The following is a 25406-nucleotide window of genomic DNA, read 5'->3' as shown; positions in this document are numbered from 1 at the left end:
CTAGTCCACCAACGGCCCTCATCCTTAGTGAAGGATTTGGCCCACTGCAACCCCATTAGAGTGGGTGCTTGTTCTCAGCTGAAGCTATGAAGAACACGTCACCAGAAAATAAACCCTGTGCATGAATTGCGGGACAGAGCCAGAGCCCATGTTAGTGTTGATATGGTGTCTGACAAGCTTATCAACATGCAAGCAGATTCTTTTGTTGATATTAATATGTTTTCTCTGTAGAATTCACAAGTAAAATTGGTTTATGTAGAAAGAACAGTATGGCAACTTTAACTCTTCAAGTACATCTGTTAGCCATCTCCGAGGAGAAAGTGAGCAAACGGGCAGGGATAGCAGCCTCTCTCTGCTGGGAATAATGCAGCAAACTGTGCAGCCTGGAAATACCATGGTCAGAAGGAAGTTAGTCTCTAGCCAAGAAAGAAAATAGCTGAAAGCCTGAGAGGGAATCCTTGCTGGAAATACTGGTGCAGTCGTTCTGAACAGAGACACACACTTGCAGCAGGTTAGATTGATCCTCAGACTAATTTTACTGAGAGTCTGGTGACAATATGAACCACATATGGGAAGTTTTACTAATGTACCTAGAATAGTGACTACTGAACAGAATTACAGCCTACCTTTTCTCATAAACACATTATGGAGCCAGGTTGTCTGCTGTAGTCTGCCACACATTCACCTTGATTACCTCCTTTACTGAAATCTTTCAAGTCCAATGAAAATGCAGTTTTGGGCCCAGCTTCCCAGGATGCCATTCCTCAAATGAATTATTTAGATAAGCCCCTTTAACAATGAAAGGGGGAATGTACAGAGCTAGTCTTAGGGGCGGTTGAGCCAGACAGTTGCCCTCAGCCACCATTTTCAAGGGGCCACTGACAGAGCCCGATAGAAGCCTGCTTAGGACACATGGTAATTAAAGGGGCTGCAAACACATTTTGGCCTTTTTTTCCCCCCCTCAACCGCCAATTGGTTAGGACCGGCCCTGGGAATGTATGCACTGATCGGTCCCCCCAAGTAACAAGTATTAACACCGGGCTTTATAGTAAATAAAAATCATTTTATTAAGTACAAGCAGTAGGATTTAAGTGATAGTGAATAAGAACAGGCAGAGCAAAGTAGATTACAAACTTAAAATAACAGAAAACGCTTAGCTAATTCTAACACTAAAACGTCAAAACCAACATATTACAAACTCACCCTTAAGTTGTTTCTTTTCCAGCTAAGCCATCAAAGCCAGGGCAGCTCTTCACCCTGGGGTCTTTGGTTCATTCCCTTCAGTGTTCATGCCAGCCAAAGACAAAGACCCCCTAGTTTCCTATTGTTTTAAAGATTCTCCCCTTTTGCCTAGGAAATTACCTGGCCAGTCCTAACCAGTTAGAGGGGTCATGTGTCTTCCCAAGACCAGCCTCTAACTAAGACTTTACACCATTGCCCAGACATTGAGGCATCTCAGAACTGGAAACACCCTCGATAGCTTTCCTTTGCACATTTAAAACCATAAAGCATTCCTTACGCCATAGGTCTAATTTTACACCTAAGAAGGATACATACACCAAAGATAAACAGATCCAGCAGATTAGGACATGAAGACTGATAGGTTACATGAGATCATTTGTGTAAAGTACCTTTGAGTTAGGCATATCTGTGTCCACAAGTCCCTTTCATAAAGCATGGAGCGTGGTCCGTCACACATATATTAAACAGTTTATGTACTTTTCTAAAGTATTAATGGCATTTATGTTTTGGAAGCATTCAAGAATCAGTGAGGATCAAAGCTCTGTGGTAGACACTGTACAAACGGAGAAGTAGACAGTCATTTTCTTAGTCTAAAATTAAGTACTGAACAAGACTAATCACACAAATATCCATTTTCTCCATAACCCTGTTGCAGAATTACATAAGAACGGACATATTGGGTCAGATCAAAGGTCCATCTAGTCCAGCATCCTGTCTTCTGACAGTGGCCAATGTCAGGTGCCCCAGAAAGAATGAACAGAGCAGGGAATCAAGTGATGCCTCCCGTCACCCATTCCCAGTCTCTAACAGAGGCTAAGGACAACATTTCTACCCACACTGGCTAATGAACACTGATGGACCTATCTTCCATTAATTTATCTATGTACTTTAAATTTAGAGAGAAACACAGAAATCTTGCTAATTATTATTTTGACTGGCAGTTTTCCAACACTTAGCAAAAATAGTAAAATGTGGCCTTTGAAAATAAGTCCAGTAAAGATTAGCAACCACATTTAATGAAAGTTATTTTCTACAGAGGCCCAAGGATTTTGTTTCATTAACTATACTGGGTATCCATAATTTTCACAGAATGGTCAGACCCACACTATTCTGTATCCACAAGGTAACATCTAATATCCTGAAGATACATTTTTCTTCTTATGCAGGGTTTTTTAACCTCTAAATGTTATCCATGATCTGAGACAGCCCAGGTGGGAGCTATACATAACTCATTTGGATTATTTCTTCCACTATTATTGTCTCTATTACAGCATATGCACACATCTGATTCCAGTGTTTCTCATATGCAGCCACCAAGTTCTTTTCTTACAACCAAAACCTTGGTAGTGATGGGGGGCCAAGGGAATAGAAAAAAGCAGTAGCCCCTTCTGTGGGGGCACAAGGAGGGGTTGCATCCTATTCCCATCTTGAGCCACAAAGCCAAAACAGCAGACAGCTGGTGAGAGTTCCCCACCTTTCTGGGGGTGCTAGGGCTCAAGGTTCTGGCTTCTCCTTTATGGTGGTTGTAGGGGTCAATTGCCGAAGAACTCTGTACGTGTGCAGTATAGGGGTGGTTAGGCCTGCATTTCCCGGGCCCCTCCCCCCCCCATTTTCCCATTCCTCCCCCTTACTACTGATGAGCCAGAAGCAAGCCTCTAGGAACATATGTCATTGTAGCAAGAGCCAATTGTAGATAAGGGCGGGAACATAATCTTGTTTACCTAAATGTACTGATCGTATAAACAAAGACAAAGGACAAGCAGTACAGCTGAGCCATACTGTACCAAGCAATGAGTTACCCACGGAAATTTCTAAACTGCCACAAACAAGGTAGACACACAGTATTTAAAGCTGAACCAGAGCACAGCAATTTGGACCTCACCGATGGTGAGACAGTCTCACATTTCATCCACAGCCGAAACGGGTTCCCCGGCTAGCAGAAAGGATGTAAGAAATGCTGTTTTTCCTATTATGTTGTTCTTTTACTTAAGGGGCACAGCTGATAGGTGTCAGTAAATCAACTGCTTGCGTTTGACAGATACCTGTGTAGCATTTTTGGTACTTTGAGAACCCAGTGTCAGACCTGAGACTCACTCTTGCTGGCAACAGTGGTGTGCATCAGACTCTGGCTGCACATAGTGGTCTGTGACCATGAGTTCTTACCATGGGCCTTCAGGCTCCAGACTTTGGCAAGTCCAGACACTTCTACTGGGTTTCAGATTCCAGTCACTGGGCTTCAGATTCATCCCTCCTACCCAATTGACTCTGGCTCCCACTGCCACCCCTGACTCCTTGTCCATCTACCCCTCTACCCCAATCACTCCCAACTCCACAGCCTCCCTACTCACCTCCACATCCAAGGCCTTGTGCCCTCACTTGGGAAAAAAGTGACAAGTGACAAGTGACAAAACACTTTTCACAGGAGCAAGCTACTAGTTAGCAAGTCTACAAGAACTTACTCTTTGTGTTTGTATTCTGTTCAGGTACAGTAAAGAGAGACAGACAACTGGACCTTATTAAGTCTCCAAAAAACCCTCTAAAGAAATTACTGTGATTTTTTATATGCATATGCACATTTCTTTTAAGGAAAGTTGTTTTCCAGGCAGGTCTCTGCTCCCTCTCAGGGCTATGCCATCAGTTGATTTATTTGGCTTAATTTTAGCTTTCTTAGTGCTATCTTTTGACACACAGCTGAACCAATCACTCCAATTCCCCTCACTTGCAACCAATACCAGGAAAATCCTTTTTATTCCCCTCTCACTTAAATATAGATCAGGCCTTCCCTTTAGTTCCAGTGCCTTCAGAGGTGGCTTCTATTATTTCAACTATCACTAAATGAAGGGGCATTTAATTGTTCTTTCATCAGGCCTGAAAGAAAGGTAGCTAGCATGCCCACTAGCTTCAGTTAGGTCTGTGACTGCCAAAAGATCAAAGATATACTTGCTGGCAGCCTCTAACACTCTAGTATAACATTAATTAAAAACTGCCCTTAATTCAGTTCTCCACTTTCTCTGCCATGCAACCAGAACAGTTATCAAACCCTTCTGGGTGCAGCACTTCCTCCCAATAATTACTGAAGGTGAAGAGGGACTCAATGACTAAGCTGTAGCTGAAGCAACCTCGTATTAATGTTTTAAAATTAGTATTTGAATAGGAATGGGCTACATCATTTGTTTACTCACTGTCTCTGCTGGTATAACCCACACAGGTAGTGTGGTTCACTAACCAATGCAGTGGCACCTAGACCACAGCAAAAGCTAAGATCAACAGACTTCTACAGAACTGGCTGAGAGCCAGCTGGGGCAGAGACTCCGATATTCAGCTCCAGAGGTTCTGGGTTCAAATCCACCCGGTGGAGGTTACAAGTGGGGGCTTGTCTGGGATCTCAACTGGGTTTCTAAAGCTCAGGATATGCTTCCTCACCTAAAGGAAGCATGTAACCCACACACCTAGTGTGGTTCACTGTCCCATGCAGTGGCATCTAAACCACAGCAAGAGTTAAGACCAAGAGACCTCTACAGCATGGGCTAGGAGTTTGCTGGCTTTTAGCTCAGAGGGCAGAGGCTCCTATACTCAGCTTCAGACATCCCAGATTCAAATCCACCCAGTGGCCATTACACTGGTAAAACAGGAGATCTATTTCATTGCACTAACTACTCCAATGGGAACCTTTACACAAAAGTAACTGAATCATATTACAGGAGAAAATGTTTTCAGAGGACCAGACACTTACTCTGATTCACATCAAGTAAGGTATTATGTGTAAACAAATACTATTAGTATTAGTATTACAAGAGTAATAAAGCTGGTCATTTACGACATTATTCCATGTAATTCAATTTTTTTTAAAGTCTACTTCTACCACCGTTACTTTTTTACAGATGTTCCATGCTAGGAAACATTGCTCCATATTTTAAAAAGATTACATTAGAATGTCTTCAATCTTTGTATTGTAGTGTGTTTCTAGATTGGGGGCTGTCTTTTCAAAACTACAGTGTTCCCCACAGGTTGTATCTGGTTGTGTTTAAGTAGTTACTAGACAGTGAATTTAGAACAAGACTATTTCCTCTCTCAGTTGAAAGCCAGAAATCAGTTCTTGTGAAATAACTGGAAGGGACCTTGAAAGGTCATCGAGTCCAGTCCCCTGCCTTCACAGCAAGACCAAGTACCATCCCAGACAGATTTTTGCCCCAAATCCCTAAATGGCCTCCTCAAGGATTGAACTCACAACCCTGAGTTTAGCAGGCCAATGCTCAAACCACTGAGCTATTCCTCCTCTCCTGATCCAGCAAAATCCCTCATCTGGGACCAGACAAGTCCCGAGGTTGCCAGACTAGAGAGGTCCAACCTATTCTATTCCATTCCTACTAAAATTTTTATATTAAGTTACACATTTTACAGCCGTAGTTGTAATTGGTGCAATTCTGGCCCCTCTGAAATAAATGCAATTTTGCCATTGATGTCAATGAGGCTGAGATTTCACGTAGGATTTTTTTTAAGCGCATCTCAGTTGAATAAATGCAACACCTACCATGAAACTGAATAACTTTAATGAAAGAATGGAAAAGCCTTCTACCTTTTAGCCCATAAGCCACTAAGTATTTAATATGGCAACTAGTTTTCAGACTTGTAATTATCCTTTTTAGCATAGTGTCCATTTATATGACTCTTGTATCTATAATATCTGAATGTGAGAACATATTGTGTGCTGAGATTTTAAAACTTGAGTGCTTAAAATCAGATACACCAATAACATTTTTAAAAAGGATAAAAAGTATTTAACTGTTTCAGTACCATGTGGTTTTTTTGAATTCCGCATCTATTCAGCCATATATCCATTTATATAGATGAAAAATGGCCTTTGACTCCATTTTCATCACCAGAAGTTACTATATTTTGAGTGGAGGAATGTCTGAGGCAGGAAGAATCAAACATTTCCTTTGGGAATAGGCCAAAAATGTCAAACGTTAGTGTATAAGATTAGAAACTGATTGCATAAACAGGTTGATGTTTTGGAGGTTGTGAGCATGAGCACTGAACTCTACCGCTCCAAAATTTAAAAAAAAAAAAATCAGGAAAACTGAATGCCACGTGGATTCCCCCCTAAGATGGATTACAGGCATGTAATAGATACAGTACAAGATGTGTCTTCTAGATTTGTTGAATTGCATAAATCACTATGAAAAGCCAGATCTTCATCCAATTCTGAGCAGGGACAGTGAGCAACAGGAGCCATCTGCAAACTCTGAAAAGCATGCCAGCTATTCACTGTGCACTTATTTAAATATTCATAAACTATTAAATACGATAAAATTTCCACATTCATTCTACATTGTCTTACTAACTCAACATTCTCATTGCAATAGGTTATATCAACAAAAGTGCACAAACATGCATATTTACATATTTAAAAAGTCTTAAATAGACTGACAGGGAAAGCGACACCATGCACCCTTGCAAAAATCTCAAGGAAATGAAGAGGGCAATGGACAGTTGGGGGCGGGGTGGGGTGAGGGAGGCCTAGTTAGCAGATCTCCATGCAAGATGCCCACATTATAAAACGCAATAAAGTAAGCAACAACTTGCAGCACTCTAAGGAGATTCAGAAAACAAATCAACTTCTACTCTACTCAAAAGTAGATGTTATTCCTCTGCTGAGCTGGACAACAAAAAGTCTAACTGGTTCGCACTAACTGCCTCCTGAGCCTTTCAGGATTCAGCATCCTATCCCAAAATGCCACCTAGAAATTCAGATGTAACCTGAAGTGACAAGCAACAAGAGAAAGACAGCTTAGAACAGTCATTTGAACAACAGGTATTGATCATTCACGGTTAAGACTTGCTCATTTAACTTGTCTCCTATCCAAAATATCTAGTAAGAGGTTTTATAAGCCAGGGAAGCAGAAGAGAAAGCTGGGTCTCCCAGAATGGCAAAAGTTTTTAAAAAATATTGTTTTTATTCCATTTCTCATTGAAGGAAAAAAGCCAAAGTTTCTGGATATCTCAGCACATATTAACATTACTGTGATTAACCTTGTAGCAATCTAGAAAAATACACTTTTTTAATAAATTCCAAGGCCTGAAGAAAGTGGGGTGGCAAGGAATAGATCTGGGGATCCTGTGATAGCCCCAATACAATTCAGAAGCCCTTGCCCTACAAATCCATCAATAAACCTGGTTCACTACTAAGTCTTATGACTGAAAGAATAGCACCTTTATGTTAGTAGAGCCCATATCTTTTAGAGCAGGCATGTCAAACTCAGAGCCTACTGAGGGCCGCACATATGAAAACAAATAGCTTTCAAGGCCACCTAAGGTTCCCAGGTGGTTTGCTCAAAAAAGAAAAAAAAACCTGTTGTCGAGCACCAAAAACAAAAAAAACAACACAACATTTTAGGTGCCAAGCAGAAGGCACCAATACTAGACACCTGGCAACTGTAGGGCCACCAAAAAAAAAATGTACTTTGTTGGAAACTCAGTTATCTTATAGATTCTGTTTTAGGTATATTTTATAATATTACAATAATTTGATGTGTAAAGTTATGTGGTCATATTAAATAAATTTATGTTTAAAATAAAAATTATGTAAAATTAATTTTAAAATTAAGGTACATTTAAATTTTGTATAGGATACATAACTTGTTTTGTTGAAATACAAACAAGTATAGACCATGGTTAATCAAATAGAACAGGCTTCTGTGAAAATTTCAGATACTTTGTAAGTTTGAGATTTTGCATGAAGATGTAATTCATGCAATTGCAAAAAATTAACATTTATTGATATAAAATTAATATACTTGTGATTTTATTTGGGAATAAATAAACCAAAATGTTTAACCTTCTCCTCTCCCCCATATCCAAGCACTCCCGTACTCCCATTCTAACCCAATCCCCCTCCGTTCCCCAGAGCCAGCCCACCCCCAACCTTATGCCTCCCTCCTTCCCCAGAGCCAGGCCCCCCCAACCTTATACTTGGGTCCCGGAGCTGACATTGCTGCCCGAGGCACTGGGGCAGTATGAGCACAGCAGCCAGCTGAAGCGCCTAGTGGTCTGTGTGCGCATGCACAGAGCAGTCCAGCCAGCCCGTGAGCAGTTGCTGTGGTGTTGAGCAGCCCGGCCAACTTTGAGCAGACACTTGGTCACATGCTCCCAGCGGCTAGTGGGCTGCATTTCATTCTTTTATAAAAGTGTTCTGGCGGGCTGCAAAAAATTTCTATTGGGCCGCGTGCTCTAATACAGGCATGTAAAACTGTAGGCAGCCTTTGACATCTTGGAATTTATTACTATCACTGATCATTGGCCTGTAGCACTATCTAGAATCTCATTAGGCCCTGCTAAGTGGCTGATCCCACCAAGTTTTCAGGAGAAGGTTCACATTCAAGCAAGAGCGTTTGCTCAATTTCAGCTCTCACCTCCCTCCTCAGTTCTTACTGATCTGTCTCTAAAGTCATTTAATAACTTGAGATATATTTGCATCACCCCGTTGCATTAAACACTGAGGATCACAGCATTCAGCAACCTCTCTCAATGCTGCCTGACAATGCTTTGGAAATAGCACTTCTTCATAACAAGAAGCTCTGCCTCAGCCTCATACACTGTTGCTGCAGTCAGATTTTATGAGGTAGAGGAGAAGATGGGTAGAGATTAAGGTGGAAGCTGCATATTCACAAATAACTCCATTTACAAGCAAGCAACCTTCATTTCTTCTTCCAGTATTCTCTGCATTTTCCCCTTCATAGGATACTTTGGTAGCACTACAACAGTAGGTGAAATGGGATTTGGCATCCCCATTAACCAAGAATTGAAGTACTTCACTACCAAACTGAGCAGGATATGGATACCAGTTCTTCTCTGCAATTTTCAGCACAAGTATGTTTAGAGCACCCAAGAAGCAGCCCTATGGATCTCTGACTGGAAATGCCTGTGGTACGTCAGTGTAACCACTGTTCCAAGCAAAGGGTGTTCTAATCCCACCAAGGCAAAAACAGAAAGATATTTGGAAAATCCTTCAGTCCTCACAGTAAATTTAGGATCCTTTTAGCATCCTTAATATGAAAGCAGAATCACCAATGGGACAAGGAAAGAAAATTTTACTGCACTTTTGGCAAGAATCTCAGATTAAGGGGGGGAGGTGGAGAGGAATACCACATTATTCTCCTTAAACTTTCCTGAGCATCTGCACCAATTACTGTATCATTTATCTATGCCAGAGTCCATACATTTTCTAGGGTCTCAAATCTTTGAGTTTATCTTTGGGGAAACAAAAAGCTGAAATGAAAGAAAAATGCTAATAAAATGCATGTGCAAGTACAAAAGTTCAGTCACCAGTTAGTGTGTCTCCTTGTGGCTGGCCATGGTCTAGCAATGCCTTTGTGTGTCTCCTCCCCATCAGCAGATATTTGAGCCATACAGCTTCTTGTAGCTCAGCTCTCCAGCCAGGTTGCTTACTATCTACCCTCTGTTACTGGCAGTTCAGGGGAACTAAGGCTTACCCCCAGTGATAGGTTCAAGCTCAAGGACCCTGAGTTAAGCAGCTACGGTCTGGTTCTTTAAATTCTTTCCTGCTTTCTCTGGGTTGCTTCTTGTTTGTAGGTGTCTTTCATAGAGCTGCCCTCTTAAAAAAAAAAAAAAAAAAAAAAAAACCTCTCTTCCTGGCCTTCCATTTCCTCAAGTAATTTCCTTCCAGTCACTGACTGAAGGGCTTTGAGTCACTTCTCAGGATGAGGTGGCCACCGCCCCCCTGTGCCTCCTTATCTCAGCTCTTGCTAATTGGCCATTTAGTCACATCTGGAGAAATAGCTGATCTATCTATTAACACCTGTGTGACCGCAGCAGTGTGGAATCTATTTATCCAATCAGTGAACTGTAAGATTACGACTTCATACTGCTCCCTACAAAAACTGATTTACATTGTTTTAGCCCTAGTTCACATTGCCAAGGTAAGTTCTCTCTCAAGCACATGAAAAATCCAAAGCACCATTATGATGATGTACAGTACAACAGGAGAGGATTACTGCTTTAAGGGTTTCTGAGAAAAAAATCCCTATATGTTGTCCTTCACTATAATATACATGCCGCCCTGCAAAGCTACAAAAGCTGTTCAACTCTAAGATGAAAAGAATACTAAGCAAGTATTTTGTTTATATGTACTAGTTGTTTCAGCATCTTTCTCTCTAGGTAGAATTTATGCTTGCTTATTAAACTGTTTTGTAATTAAACCATATCACTATGCTTCTATAGCCACTGACCACATTTCTTGAGAATTCTTAACTAATATTTATTCAAGAAGTATAACTTTAACTCAGCTAGGATCTAACAGTCCTCTTACAAAAATTTTAATTAAAATTATGAAAGGTAATACAATTCTTAACCGATTTGATTTTACACCTACACAGGGTTGTAATACCATTTATTGGCTGGCATTTCAATTGTAATATCTCCCTAATCAATTTCTAGAATTTAAATGAAATTTTCTTTTACTTGCATCAAAAAGCATGCTAATTTGACAGTTAATGTTTTTAAAGTAATGCTTACATTAAATGAAAGTGCTTTTTATAACCTGTGTTTTCCTTGGCACGCATACAAATATCCAATAGGCATTCTTAAAAGGTAACCAGACGCCAAATTATTTTATGTTGTATATAATGCTTCCTTTAATTTAGTACTATGATTTCTACAGTAGGAAGATATTGGAATTGCCATACTAATGATCTATTTCAAACCTACCTCCAGGTAATATTTCAGAGTAAAGTGAAAATTCCCATACTCAGCTGGTGAAGTAGAGTAACATTACACAATAGGGATATTTTCCCCTGATCCAGCTAGCATATACTTTGAAGAGTAAGGATTAAGAACTCCTGAAATTATTTTAATGTAAGTGCAGCTGGAATGCCTTAACTTTTAATTGAGCTAAAACTTTGATCTCAATGGATAGCCTACAAAAGGAGTAGGAAAAATTCACTCCTTCAAGCTGAGTTTAGAGTAAAAAGCTACAGTGAAGCACTCCTTTTCATTGTGACAGCCAGTGGATTAGAATAGCACAGTGAAACCTCTCTTCTTTTAGCCCAGTATATAAGGACACCTGTATAACTCTTTGTGGACAGCCCCATCACCGTGTTCTGCCCTGCCTTCTGCCCAGGCAAATACAGAGCATCTCTACAACATACAGGGAGCTCAGATGTTCCCTAGCATGGTTGTTTGATAAATGTACTCATCTCTCTAAAAGCCTACCAAAAATTGAACTGCTAAATTACAGAAAAAACAAAATGCAATTATGATGCTTAGTTATAAGACTCTTGCTCACACAAAAACAAGACATTTGTACCTATTGTAATTTCACATTTAAATAACTAAGTTATGTTTTTATTTTAATACATTTATGATTCAGAGACTGAGTCAATGCTATGGGCATCTTTTAACCTCATGGGACACCATAATATCCTGTTTTATGAACATCAAGCACATTTTGTTAATGCACCTATATGCCAAAAGGAAAAATAGAGTAACAAGTTTTTTTTCTTGAAACAGAGAGCATTTTCAGATCTACTACATGGTGTGCATCTGACGTAACATCACTGACTTAAATGGAGTTCCTCCAGTTACACCATTGTAGCTGAGATCTGAATCTAGCTAGGCAACTTTACACTGATCATAAGAGGTGACCAATGAATCTTTCTTGGAAAGATTCTGGACCATATTATTGTTACTATTAGAGTTTCCAAACAGCTGCTCTGTGTCTGAGAGGGTCTATTTTGCAACAGATTCAAAGTATTTTTAGTCAGATTGTCATATCAAAATTGATCCTCAGAAAAATCTGAATGTACTATGTTCAAGTAGTCTGATTTTCAATGCAAGCTGCAAATGCAGGTTCTGCACCACTAGAAGAAGAAAAAAAAACAAGGACACAAAAAACAATGTATAGGTCACTTTGCCCTGTAGAAACGTTTCCCAGTGCATGACCCAGATGTAACTTGTGAAGCACTAATTCATAACCAACAGTTGGAAACACACTGTATTTGCAAGAATATGACAAAACTGATCAAATAGAGTTGTTTAATGTGTTTGTATTATTTACTACAGGACAGGTGTTCTTAACTAAAGATTGCAGTTTAATACTTAGGGCTTGCCTACATGGGAACACTTGGGAAAGTTACGCCTAGTTAACTGAAGGTGAATTTAAGGCCTGGTCTACACTAGGGGGGAACTGTTGACTTAAGATATACAACTCCAGCTATGTTAATTATGTAGCTAAAGTTGATGTATCATAAATCACCATCTAGTCAGCTTCCCCTACTCCTCATGAGGAGCAGGAGTACTGGCACCAATGGGGCACCCTCTGAGTTCAAATTAGAGGGCCTTCGCTAGACCCACTAAATCAAACCCCGGAAGATTAACCATGGCAACTTATGTGCATTAATCCACATTAAAATCCTGTGTAGATGCTCTCATTCAAATGTAATGCATCCACAGTTCACTTTAGTCCTAGCTTCTGAATGAAAGCACCCATGCAGAAGGTTAATATGGTTTAACTAAACGCACTGTAAATTCACTCCTTTAGTTCATTTTGCTTAACTTTTCCTGCATGTGCTCATACAGACAAGCCCTTACAGATTGAGGGCAATAAGCCACTGCAACTATTTCTATTTCATTTCATTCAACTACCAAAAGTAACACACATAAAACCACATTTATCAATATATTCTTACCTCCACGATCCCGTGCTGCTAAATTTTGACCCCTTTGTAATGTAACGTCCAACTGGTACATTCCGGGATCAGCCAAGGGAAAATCTGCATTACTAGTTCCAACTGTATTTGTTCTCTGAAAAGCAAAACACCCCAGAGTAACTAACATATCACAGAATACAGAACAAACAAAAAATACATCCTAGAACTAATGCTGCAACCCTGCAGAACCGTAAGACCACACAGAGTCCTTTTGACTGAAACGGAGTTCCTCACAAGAGAGTTAATATCCACTCTAATGGAGTGGAGCCAGGTAGACCCATTCCAGAAGTAAGTTCTGAACTCCACCCCACCCCCTCCAATCTAGACTAGTGCAGAACAAGGGAGACTGAGAGGACTGCTGGGCCCCTGGACCAGGTGGGTGAGGGCAGCTTCAGAGTCCTGAAAGGGGTGGGGTTGGGGCTATCCTCCCTCCTGCCAACCTTTCTGTGCTGCTCAGAGTGCACTGTGTGGGGCTCTGGCAGGGATTTAAAGGGACCGGAGTGGCAGCAGCTGGGAGCCCCAGGCCCTTTTTCAATCTCCAGGTCCCAAAGCAGTTGCCCCCATTGCTGCAACCGGTTAGAGGGCCCGTGCAGAATAGGTAATATATGTTATAGTACTAATCAATCACTTTAGGTCAGTCATATTGTATGCTGGTAATCACTGTTCTGAATTAACAGCTGAGCTTTCACTAACACATTAGTATTATTAGCAAACTCTTAGCCTATGTCTACATTACTAGCTCAGGGGTGAGATTCTCAGCTCACATACACATATTCATGCTAGTTCTGTCAACTAGTTCAAATCCAAGAAACAGCATAGTCAGAGCAGCCCAACTTAATCAACCCACCCTCAAAACAATGGAAATATCCATGCCATGTGTGAGGTGTCACTGTGGCTGCTTCCATAGCTATGTACCAGAGTGGAAGGTTTGCCAAATTAAAGGAAGAGGGATCTGAAGAGAATAAGAGGACAGGAAAGGAATGGAAGCACTCATACACCAAAGTCCCAAAAGAACACTGACCAAAGTTTTAGTGTGACAGGGCAGGTTAAAGGGCTTGATAGAGGAGAGAAAGGCAGCTCTGAAAAACAAACAAAAAAGAACAGCAATGACTCTTGTTAATTAGGAGCAGCTTAGGCAGCGCAGCTATAAATCAATTAAGGGCCACATGAGCTGACTTTAGGCTGCCAGGAGACCTCTTTAAAAAGCTTCCCAGTGGAGGGAGAGTGGAGAAGGAGTTTGGAGGTGGAGAGGAACTAACAACGAGAATCAGAGGTGCTGAGCAGAACAACATCAGCACTGCTAAAGGCTGCAGGGAGAGGTGAAGGGCTCTGGCAGGGAGTCTGTGGAGACTCTCTTCCCACGCTAGTGGCCATAAACTTCAGCCAGTGGCTGAGGAGGACTGTTTACTCAGCTCCGACTAGTCAGGGTCATCAGCCCCAACACCCCTGTGTTTTGCCAAGGGACAGAAGACCGAATGCCAAGAAAAGGCAAGTGGGACTTGTACCGTGGCCCCTAAACTGAAGGATAGTGGGAAGAACAGGGGTCTGGGACTGATTCTGCCTCATTAGATAACACCATTGACGTCCATGTCATTTCAACAAATCAGCTCTAGAAATACCAGTGCAGGAATGGACAGCTGTTCTCCAACTCATTCTTTTATCACCTTGTCTGATTTTCAACAAGTTCTCTTTAGTTACACCATCCAGGGGCAGCTTCCCAGAAAATACATTATCCGTCTGAACACACAGAGCTTGGCTATATTTTCATAGGTTTTACAAGTTTCCTTTTATTTACAGCTGTTTAATAGTGATGTGTCATCAGTTATAAAATAAAATTCATTGAGCATAATGGTAATTTCACTTTGTCTAGTGTAAATAAGAAATAACTCCACTGAAGCCTATGGTAGAACAACTGATATTAGGATCACAAGCAGGTTCACGGAAGAATCATCTTATCAGTTAAACTGCTAACCCCTAAAAATGGGGAAGGGGGGACAGATAAATGAATCTTTCACTTTGGAATATTCCCACTTATATCGGGTTTCTACTACTTGGAGAACAAACCAAAATCAAGACAACAGCTGCTCTTATAAAAAGGAGCTTCTGCAATGTGGACAACAATCTCAGGAGCATGGCTCAGCCTGGTCCCCTCTATATGACCAGCCAGCCAGGGGGATGCAAGCTTATAGCCCTATTCATTTCTGCTTCTTTGTGAAACAGAAAATGTTATTTAAGTGTTCAAGTTCTCAGTCAACTAGGAATCCTCCTAAGGAGCATGATTTAACAACTGCTTGTCAGCTCTATACTTCAAAATTACTTTATTATGTTGGTAATTTGTCTCATTCTATTTAGGAATAAACTTGTTAGTTGTATGATATACTTTTTGGGTCCAATTTTAATTCAAAGAAAAAAAATCGATGAGTTTAACGCCCGAAGAAAAAAAGTTTGGTTAGTACAACCATCATTTCCACAGAACTCTGAAATGCAAGCAAAACTGTAGCTCACAGAATCATGAGCATGATGAAAAGAAGGTGTATGATTAAAAAGATCAGGATAGAGATATTAATTACCGTAGTATTTTATGTTGAGTAGACATTGTATTAAACTCCCTGGATAAGTGCTTTATGAAAAATCAGTGAGTGCTGTTTTAGATTTCATTTGAAGGTCTACATTAGCAGTATAACTTTTTCAATAGTCAAAAATTAAAGGTAGATCTTCAGTTAACTTGTTACTGACATAACATTTTAATGGAATTTCTTAAAAATGTTTGGAAAGGCATAATTTCACTGAACTTTGTCTAAATTCATAACAAACTTTAGTTAGCTTTAGTTAAGGTTGCTGTGATCAATAAATTCTATTTCCCATTTTTAATTGTTCAAAATTAAGGATTAAGTAGTATTAAATTATTTTTACGTCAAGCACTCTCAAATTAGGAAATGCCAGAATAAATGTTACCCATGTAACCTCAATTCACCCCCTCCACATGCTTTATGATATAGCCTTTAATTGTATGCAGAAGCAACTCTTAACAGTTTGGTGTAAGTAATTTGCCTAGCATCACATTGCCACTGAATGCCTGAGGCACAAATGGACTGAATCTCTACAGAGGCATTAACTGCCCTCACCATAAGATCAATATTCCTTCATCTTGCCTCATTCACAACAAGTCTTCAAACTTCAAATAAGCCAAGATTCCTATAGACAACCATTTCCTTCACAACACAACTCTGAGAAGATCTGCCCTCTGCACCAAAAGATCCTTTTGAAGAAGATGATGATGAACTACTACCCTTTGGAAAGTGAAACAGCCATTTGTACTAGAGTAAGTTTTGGTCAAGGAGACAACCCCATGTTTCAGGTGATCCTAAGCCACTGACTGCCAGAAAAGCTGAGATTGGATGACAAGGGACGGACCACGCACAACTGACCTGTTGCATACTTCAAAGGGAATGAATCTGACACCAGCCACTGTCAGACAGAATACTGGGCAACACAGACCACTGATCTGACCCAGTGTGCCAATTCTTATAGTTGAAAAAATTTACTCTTTTCACCAGTAGTTACAAAAGTGATGCTCCATATTTTACATATTTACACCCACACCCACACCTCTTCCATCACATCAATCTTCAGATATAAGATCTTGTACCTAGAGCTGGCTAGAAAATAAAATCCATTCAAATGAAAAAAAATCACTTCTGGAAAAAAAAGAAAAACACAACCCTCATCCCGACTCACGACAACTTCAGAGATAATGTTTTCATGGAAAAGGTTTACAAGAAAAATCCCATTTGTGGAGAACAAAGTTTTTTTGGCTTCCTTGCAAATTGGAAGTTGACAAGAGCATTCCAGCCTGGCTGCCAGAGAGTCAGGTGCAGAGAGACACATCCTCCTACCACCAGACGATGTGTCTGGGAGGGCAGTAGGAGGAAAGGGAAGGCAGAGCACCCAAGGGGCTCTCTTCTATACTCCTCCCTCTCTTCCCCTCCCTCCATCCTCAAGCACAATCCTGTTTCCCCTCAAACCTCAAGAGAGGGAGTGATGGAGTGGGGGGGGGGCAGAGTGCCTGGGCTATCAGCCTCTGCAATGCTCTGGGAAAGCTTCTGTTAATTTCTCTGAAAACACTGTTATTGCACCACACAATGCAGTGTGTTCTTTATCATGACAGCTTGATGTCATCTGCTGAGGAGTTTGTTAACACAGCTGATAAAGTTTAATCTATTTTGGCTTGAGAATTATTATTATTATTTAGTCCTCTTGGCTCCTGATGGAGCATAAGGCGCCAACGAATCTTCTCCAGCCTTCACAGTCCTGAGAAAGCTGGCTGACTTCTTCCCAGGTCATGCCCTTCCTTTTCATGTCCTCCTCCAATGTCCTCCTCCAGGTGCCCAACGGCCTCCCTCTTTTACGCTTTCCAGGTGGAGTCCATCTGAGTGCCATATGAGGGAGTCTTGTTTTGCTCATCCAAAGGACATGCCCCAGCCATCTCCAGTGTCTCTGCTTCATCTCGTCCACAACATTGTTGATGCCAGTGCATTGTTGATGCCAGTCTGCCTTGTTGGTAACATGCTGTTCCCAGCAGACTCTGAGGATACGACGAAGGCACCGTCCTTCAAAACCTCTGAGTCTGCTCTCAATCTTCTTGTTAGTCCTCCAAGCCTTTATGGCATACATACATACCTCTAGCTTCCATCCTGGGCATATCACATGATCAACTGTTCACAGGCCCTAAGATACAACCAGATTTACTCTAATCTTACAAAGAGGAACACCTACAGCATTCCTGAAACTTAAATACCCACCTAAGGGAGTTTAAAAAAAAAATTGACAGAGCCAGGTGAGCACCCAGGCATCAGATTCTTCAAGATAGGCCCAACAAACAAAACCACAGAGCCCCACTAGTCATCACCTACAGCCCCCAACTTAAACCCCTCCAGTGCATCAACAACAATCTGGAAAACACTCCCTCATTCTGAGGCCTTAGTAGACAAGCCAGTGCTTGCCTACCCACAACCCCATAACCTGAAAGAACTATTTTTGGTTACCCCACATTACACCTCACCCAGGAACCTACCTCTGCAATAAACTCTATTGCCAATTCTGTCCACAAGCGACATTATCAAAGGACCTAAACACAAGCTACCACATCAGAGGCTCATACAACTGCACATCCTCTAATGTGGTATATGCCACCAAGTACCAGCAATGCTCCTCTGCCATGTATATTGGCCAAACTGGACAGTCTCTGCAATGAAGAATTAATAGATACAAATCAGATATTTGAAATAATACAGAAACCTCCTGGAGAACATTTTAACCTGCTTGGATACTCACTAATCGATCTGGAAGTGGCCATTCTCTTACAGAATAATTTCAGGAACCAATTAGAGAGAATCTGTGGAACTGGTCTTCATATGCAAATTTGACACATTCAGCCAGGGATCGAACAAAGACATTTCTTGGATAGGTCATTATATTCAACACCCAAATGACATCAAAAGTTAAGTATTAGATACTTATGGCCCACTCTAACCTCATTTAGCACCACCACTTTAATTGACAGGTTCCCCCCTTCTCCTCTTCCTTTATCTGCTTTATATTTGTCCCGCTATGCCTCTTGCTCCATATTTGTCATCTGAAGGAGTAGGTTCAAAAGCTCATGATACTAGCTATATTTTTTGTTAGTCTAAAGTGCTACAGGACCAGTTGTGGGTTTTTTAAAGACTAATTTGAGGGAAAATTTCTATTCTTGCACAGACTGAAGAAAGGCTCTACAAAAGACTTCTAGTTTTGCTAACAAGGCTCAATTGCTTCCCTCAATTCCCAGAGAAAGTTTAGTCAAAGTAGCCTGAGGGAGTGGGCTGAGTGTAGCCCAATAAGAAGCATTAGCTACCCAATAGGCCTAATCCCTTACATGCATAAAAATACTAGTCAAGATCCGAGTGCAGAGAATTAGGCTCTCTGTCAACACACAATACTGCAGGGGACTTGGTTTTCTTTAAATTTTCAGGAAGGATGTTGTGGTTAAGTAAGGATTCAAGTAGCTGGGTAAAACAAATGTTTAACTGTTTTATGAACGAAGTCTTAAAGAAACCATCAGCATTAAAATAATTAATTGTTAACTCTTGGGAATATTTGCTATATTTTATTTGGATGCCTGTAGTAAATATTGGTTTCTATTTTTGATTAAAATTAAGAGCTTCAGAAGTATTTGCTCAACATTACACTAATCACTCTTGATCCTCTGCCAGAACTTCTTCCTGCAATCCAAATACGCTGATGCAGTTACAATATTAACTATTGTAATTGGTACATGAGGCATTTTAGCATGCAGTGCTCCTTCTCATCTTTGTTGTGTTTTAGATGAAATGCTAACCCCATCTTACCAGCAAGGGAAACCAAGTCAACAGCAGCAAACAAAATAAAAGAGTCAGCCACATGCCTCCATTCCTGTCAAACTAGAAAGTTTCTTTTCTTCTTCTTTGATCTCTTCTAAATCTCACTTTTTCCAATATTACCTACATGGAGTTAGTGTACTATATAAAGAGGAAAATTTAAAGAGAAACAACAAGGAACATTCTTTAAACAACTCTCCACAAAATCCTATTTCAATTCTTATGTTCTCTCTCCCCTTCCCTGTATTTTGCTTACTGAACTCACATGACTGGAGAAGAACAAATATAGTGCCCATCTATAAAAAGAGAAATAAGAACAACCCAGGAAGCTACAGGCCAGTCAGTTTAACTTCTGTGCCAGGAAAGATAATGGAGCAAATAATTAAGGAAATCTGCAAACACTTGGAAGATAATAAGGTGACAGGGAATAGCCAGCATGGATTTGTAAAGAACAAATCATGTCAAACCAATCTGATAGCTTTCTTTGATAGGATAATGAGTCTTGTGGATAAGGGAGAAGCAGTAGACATGGTATACCTAGACTTTAGTAAGGCCTTTGATATGGTCTCACATGATATTCTTAACAATAAACTAGGCAGAGACATCTTAGATGGGGCTACTATAAGGTGCGTGCATAACTGGCTGGATAATTGTTGTCAGTAGTTATTAGCAGTTCACAATCCTGCTGGAAAGGTACAACAAGTGGGGTTCTCCAGGGTCTGTTTTGGGACCAGTTCTGTTCAATATCTTTATCAACATTTTAGATAATGACATAGAGAGTACGCTTATTAAGTTTGCAGATGATACCAAGCTGGGTGGGGTTGAAACTGCTTTGGAGGATAGGGTCATAATTCAAAATGATCTGGACAAATTGGAGCCATGGTCTGACAAACAGGATGACGTTTAATAAGGACAAATGTAAAGTGCTCCACTTAGGAAGGAACAATCCTTTTCACACATACAGAATGGGAAGCAACTGTCTAGGAGAGAGTATGGCAGAAAGGGATCTAGGGGTTACAGTGGAGCGCAAGCTAAATATAAGTCAACAGTGTGATGTTACAAAAAAAGCAAACACGATTCTAGGATGCATTAACAGGTGTGTTGTGAGCAAGACACAAGAAGTCATTCTTCCACTCTACTCTGCACTGATTAGGCCTCAGTTGGAGTATTTTGTCCAGTTCTGGGCACCACATTTCAAGAAAAATGTGGAGAAATTGGAGAAGGTCCAGAGAAGAGCAACAAGAATGGTGTTCTCTAAACCTTTAATGACCTACAAAGGAAGACTGAAAGAAATCGGTTTGTTTAGTTTGGAAAAAAGCAGATTGAGAGGGGAAATGATAGCAGTTTTCAGGTATCTAAAAGGAGGAGAAAGAAAAATTGTTCTTCCTGGCCTCTGAGGATAGAAGCAGCAGCAATGGGCATAAACTGCAGCAAAGGAGGTTTAGGTTGGACATTAAGAATAAGTTCCTAACTGGCAGGGTGGTTGAACACTGGAATAAATTGCCCAGGGAGGTTGTGGAATCTCCATCTCTGCAGATATTTAAGAGTAGGTTAGATAAATGTCCATCAGAGATGGTCTAGACAGTACTGCGCCAGGCCATGAGGCCAGGGGACTGAACTCGACCTCTCGAGGTCCCTTCCAGACCTAGTATTCTATGATTCTATGACTTGTGTATGCCAGAATTTGAGCCTCACACCTGCAATCTGTTGCAACCATGCAAAGCACCACTGAAGTCAGAGCCAAGGGAACAGAAGTCCACCCAGGCTCAACAAATTGCAGGACCATAGCCTTAGGACTGCAAACTTTTCAAGAAAGCCCTGCCTTTGTAGCCTAGTGATATCATTTTAGGAGTTAAGTGATTTACAGCTCTACCATTTTAAATATTCTGTATTCTGGGAACTCCTGATGGTAACCTTTGAAAATCCTCTATCTGCCAAGTATATTTATGAAAAATTGTTTCCAACAAGACCACATACAGTAAAATTCCATTGGTCCGGCATCCAATGCTCCGGCACTCCTGATGGTCCGGCACCATCAGGAACCCGGAAGTGCTGAGGCAGCCAGACAATTGGAGCTGCTCTGCGCCCAGCTTCCCCATTCAGCCGCTGCTGAAACTGATGAGCAGCTGAATCGGGGAAGCTGGGGGCAGAGCAGCCCGAGTGCTGCCGGATTGGTCCTGCAGCACCGAGGAGCAGCACTGTGGAACCAACCTGGCAGCACCCCAGCTGCTCTGCCCTGGGCTTCCCGGAATCAGCCACTGGTCAGTTTCAGCAGCGGCTGACTCAGGGACACCTGGGGCAGAGCAGCTGGGGTGCTGCCGGGTTGGTCTCGCAGTGCCGAGGGACAGCACTACCGGACCAACCCGGCAGCACCCCAGCTACTCTGTCGCAGGCGTCGCCGATTTAGCAGCTGCTGAAACTGACCAGCAGCAACTGAATCGGGGACGCCTTGGGCAGAGCCGGACTATCGGAAGGGGGGGCTATGAGGGGTCTGGGGTGGCATTCCCCCCCCCTCCCAACCTTAGATCCCTCATAGCCCCCCCTTCTGATAATCCGGCACCTTTAGGACCGGGGGGGTGCCGGATTATCATATATGCTGGACTATCGGAAGTTTACTGTACTATTCTCTATGCTAACAAAAACAACTTCATAACACATTTAAGTTTAATGAATCCCACAGCCTGAGAGCAGTCATATTTGTTACCATCCTTCAAACTTCCATCATCTTTTGTTTCAATGATCAAGCAAATATTTTTAAATTTTACATATCCTTTCCCTATGAAACAATGTGACTTGGTTATCATCTGCTACCAATGCCATCAACAGCTCTCATTGTAAGAAATTATGCTTCAGTAATCTTTACTGTATAAAAAAAGACTAACGACTGAGGGAAAAATGTGTAGGAATCTAGCATTTCCCAGTCTCAGAAAACACAGAGGTAAAAAGCAGCCCCACAGTTCTGGTCCCAATATCTGCCATTGAACCTATGCCATCAGAAAAATCTAGTCATTCAGCTAACTTTCACAGTTTACACATAGGTTAAGGAAGGAAATTTATGCATCTTGTATTGCAATTGTTGCAGGCACCTGACTGATCTAGAAAAAAAACTATTCTGCATTAGATTGTTAGTTTTAAAGTTTGAAAGGTTTTCTGCAGTATTTCCCCCCCAAGGAAAGCTTAGATTTTGCTGCACATTTCTGACATAGAAGGCAGATTCTGCAGCCAGTTCCACAAATGCAGAATCACAAAGTAAGTATGATCCTTATTATGTACTCCTTTACTAATAAAAAAAATCACAGTAGTCCTCTCAGACTGCACAGTTCTCAGGGGGTTTAAAATGCTATTATTGTACTGATTTAAGTTTTTATTAAAAAAACCTGACCATTGACCATAAAAAAAAATGTGTTTTGTTTTAAATCTGCCGCCTATAAATTTCATTGGGTGAATTTCCTGTGTTATGTTAGTGAAGGAATAAACAACATTTCCTGATTCTATTTTTCCCCACATCATTCATGCTTTTTCTAGACCTCTAAAGTATCCCCCGATCCTTTAATCATGTATTTTACAAGCTGAAAAGTCCCTGTTTTGTTAAACTTTCCTTATGTGGAAAGAGTTTCTTACCCTTTTTCTATATCTTTTCCAAATCCAATTATATCTTTTTTAGATGGGGTGACCAGATCTGCATGCAGTATTCAAGGTGTTGGCACACCATGACTTTGTATAAGGTATTTGTGTTACCTATTCCTTTCCCAATGATTCTCAATATTCTACAATTTCCCCCCCTTTCTGAATTTTGTATTAAGCATGATTTAACATTTTGTTCAAATTAATACAATTACACAAAGCTGGATGCAGAGCCATGTTCCAGTGGTATTTGGTATTTTCAGAACTGCTATCATCTTTATTCTTGCATCTGATGCAAGTATCTCAGCAGAGCCTCAAAGGCACTTTTCTGTGGAACATGGGCCAGTTCTTCCTCTCAGATCTCACTAACACAAGTGAATTAAGATAAATAAATACAATTTCTGAAAAAGCAACAGAATACATTATAACTGATCATCATTTAAAAGAATGATTAATACACAGAAATTACTATTGATAAGTGGATCCATAATGGTATTTCTTGTGATCCTGTTTGGCAAATAAGTTAATCATGCTTATATTGGTTTTCCCAGATAACTCTACCACAACTATTGACCAGTCAAACATGCTTCCTCAATTCTATTTTATATCTGCATTTATATATACACATGAAATGTGTGAATCTGTCAAGATAATTATGTGCATTACTATTAGAAAACAATTACAATAATCTAAAATTAAATATGCAAAGAGTATGTAAGCTTTGGATAGCCTTTATTCTAGAAATGTCAAGAAGGTACTCCAAGTGACTAGAAACATTTAGTACATCTTAAGACCTTTTTCATACACTAAAGTTTAAAATACTCATATTCAATACCCATTCCTCTATTATACTTCTTGCTGTAAGCCTTAAAAATGTTGCTTTCCTTTTTTTCCCTATCAAGTTATTATTAAAAGTCATAAACAGAAGATTATCAGAGGAGAAGCCATGTTAGTCTGGATCCAGAACTTTCTGGAACTTTCCATGACATGCATCTGATGAAGTGGGTCTTTGCCCACGAAAGCTTATGCTCCAATACATCTGCTAGTCTATAAGGTGCCACAGGACTCCTTGTTGCTAAACAGAAGAGTTACACTTTACACCAAAACAAGAGAATTATTTTTGGTAGGAAGTTATGGTTCAAGTTACCTATTTCCTCACTGATCTTCAGGAACTTATGCAAGGAATACTTTTCTGAGCTTGTACTTATGGTTCATATCTCAACTGCCCAAGTGCAGAACATCAGACTCAAGTGGACCAGTGTGACTAACAGCTCAGTGCTAATTATCTGGACTATATTCATCCCATAGGTGGGAACAGTTTGGATAGGAGATATCAATATAAAGAACTCATCTATCTTGCACGAAATTAGTATTCCACTAGCTGCCTGAAGATGGTGTCAAGTGATGAAAAAAGTGAAATTTCTGAAGCAGCCTTATGAGTTGTGTCCAAGTTAAAATGCCTGAGCAGGACACATCTATAAAGGCAATACCATCACTGACCTAACAATGTAAACCACCACATCAGAGGCTCATACAACTGTACATCCACTAACATTATCTATGCCATCAAGTGCCAGCAATGCCCCATTGCCATGTATATTGGCCAATTCTGACAGGCTTTACTTGAAAGAATTAATGGAGATAAATCAGATATTCAAAGAGGCAACACACAGAAACCTGTTGGGAAACATTTTAACGTGCCTGGGTACTAATTAATGGCTCTCAAAGTCACCCTATTATCCCCAGCTAATTTCAAAAGCCAGTTTGACAGGAACGCTACATAACTTTCACTTACAAGTTTGATTCCCACAACAGAAGTCTAAACGAAAATATTGGCTGGATGGCCCACTACATTCGACATCCTAATGACATAGTACCCTTTGTTTGATTTAATTGGGTTCGAAGTATTCTCATCAGCTTCATTTAGCATGGACACTCTAATTGACCATTTCTTCTTTTCCTCCTCTTCCCTCGCACCATCCCTTTGCTCTGTTATTTATTTGAAAACTGTACTAACCCCTTAAACTCCAGTCATCTGAAGAAGTAGGTTGTATCCACAAACGCTCATGACACCATCTACATTTTTGTTCATCTCGAAGGTGCAAGACTTTTTTTTTTTAAGTTTTTACCAGCATACATGACTAGACACAGAAGGACATGCACTGCTGAATGAGCTTCAGAAGAGCTGTTATTATTTCTTCTTTCCTCAGATATGCATATACTCTACAACCTAGAATCAAACTCCAAGATGTTGGATCACTGGGAAAGTTTATTATAATGCCATAGTCCTCCCCAGCCACCCTCCCATCGTTGTAGCCATATCCTGAACTACTTTGTTCTCCAAAGATTCCCAGTTAACAGGTTCTCCAAAAATAAAATTCATTTTTATTCTGAAGGTTAAAAATCAGAAAAATTACAA

At 40.5% G+C, this 25406-nt stretch overlaps 1 protein-coding gene across 5 annotated transcripts in view; it reads right to left on the bottom strand.

Annotated features, from left to right (window-relative positions):
- Window positions 1–25406, bottom strand: part of MCTP1 (multiple C2 and transmembrane domain containing 1) — a 395876-nt gene that overhangs the window by 240503 nt on the left and 129967 nt on the right. For all 5 annotated transcript variants that reach the window (XM_075932144.2, XM_075932147.2, XM_075932145.2 and 2 more), the window contains exon 2: window positions 12948–13062. In XM_075932144.2, coding sequence (XP_075788259.2) covers window positions 12948–13062 — 115 coding nt within the window. The remainder of the gene's footprint in view (window positions 1–12947; window positions 13063–25406) is intronic.

The sequence above is a fragment of the Pelodiscus sinensis genome, chromosome 6 (genome assembly GCF_052426305.1).
Source record: "Pelodiscus sinensis isolate ZL-2025 chromosome 6, ASM5242630v1, whole genome shotgun sequence".
In the NCBI taxonomy this organism is placed as follows: Eukaryota; Metazoa; Chordata; order Testudines; family Trionychidae; genus Pelodiscus; species Pelodiscus sinensis.
The sequence above is the reverse complement of the archived record's forward strand: the minus strand, read 5'-3'. Positions and strand labels throughout refer to the sequence as shown.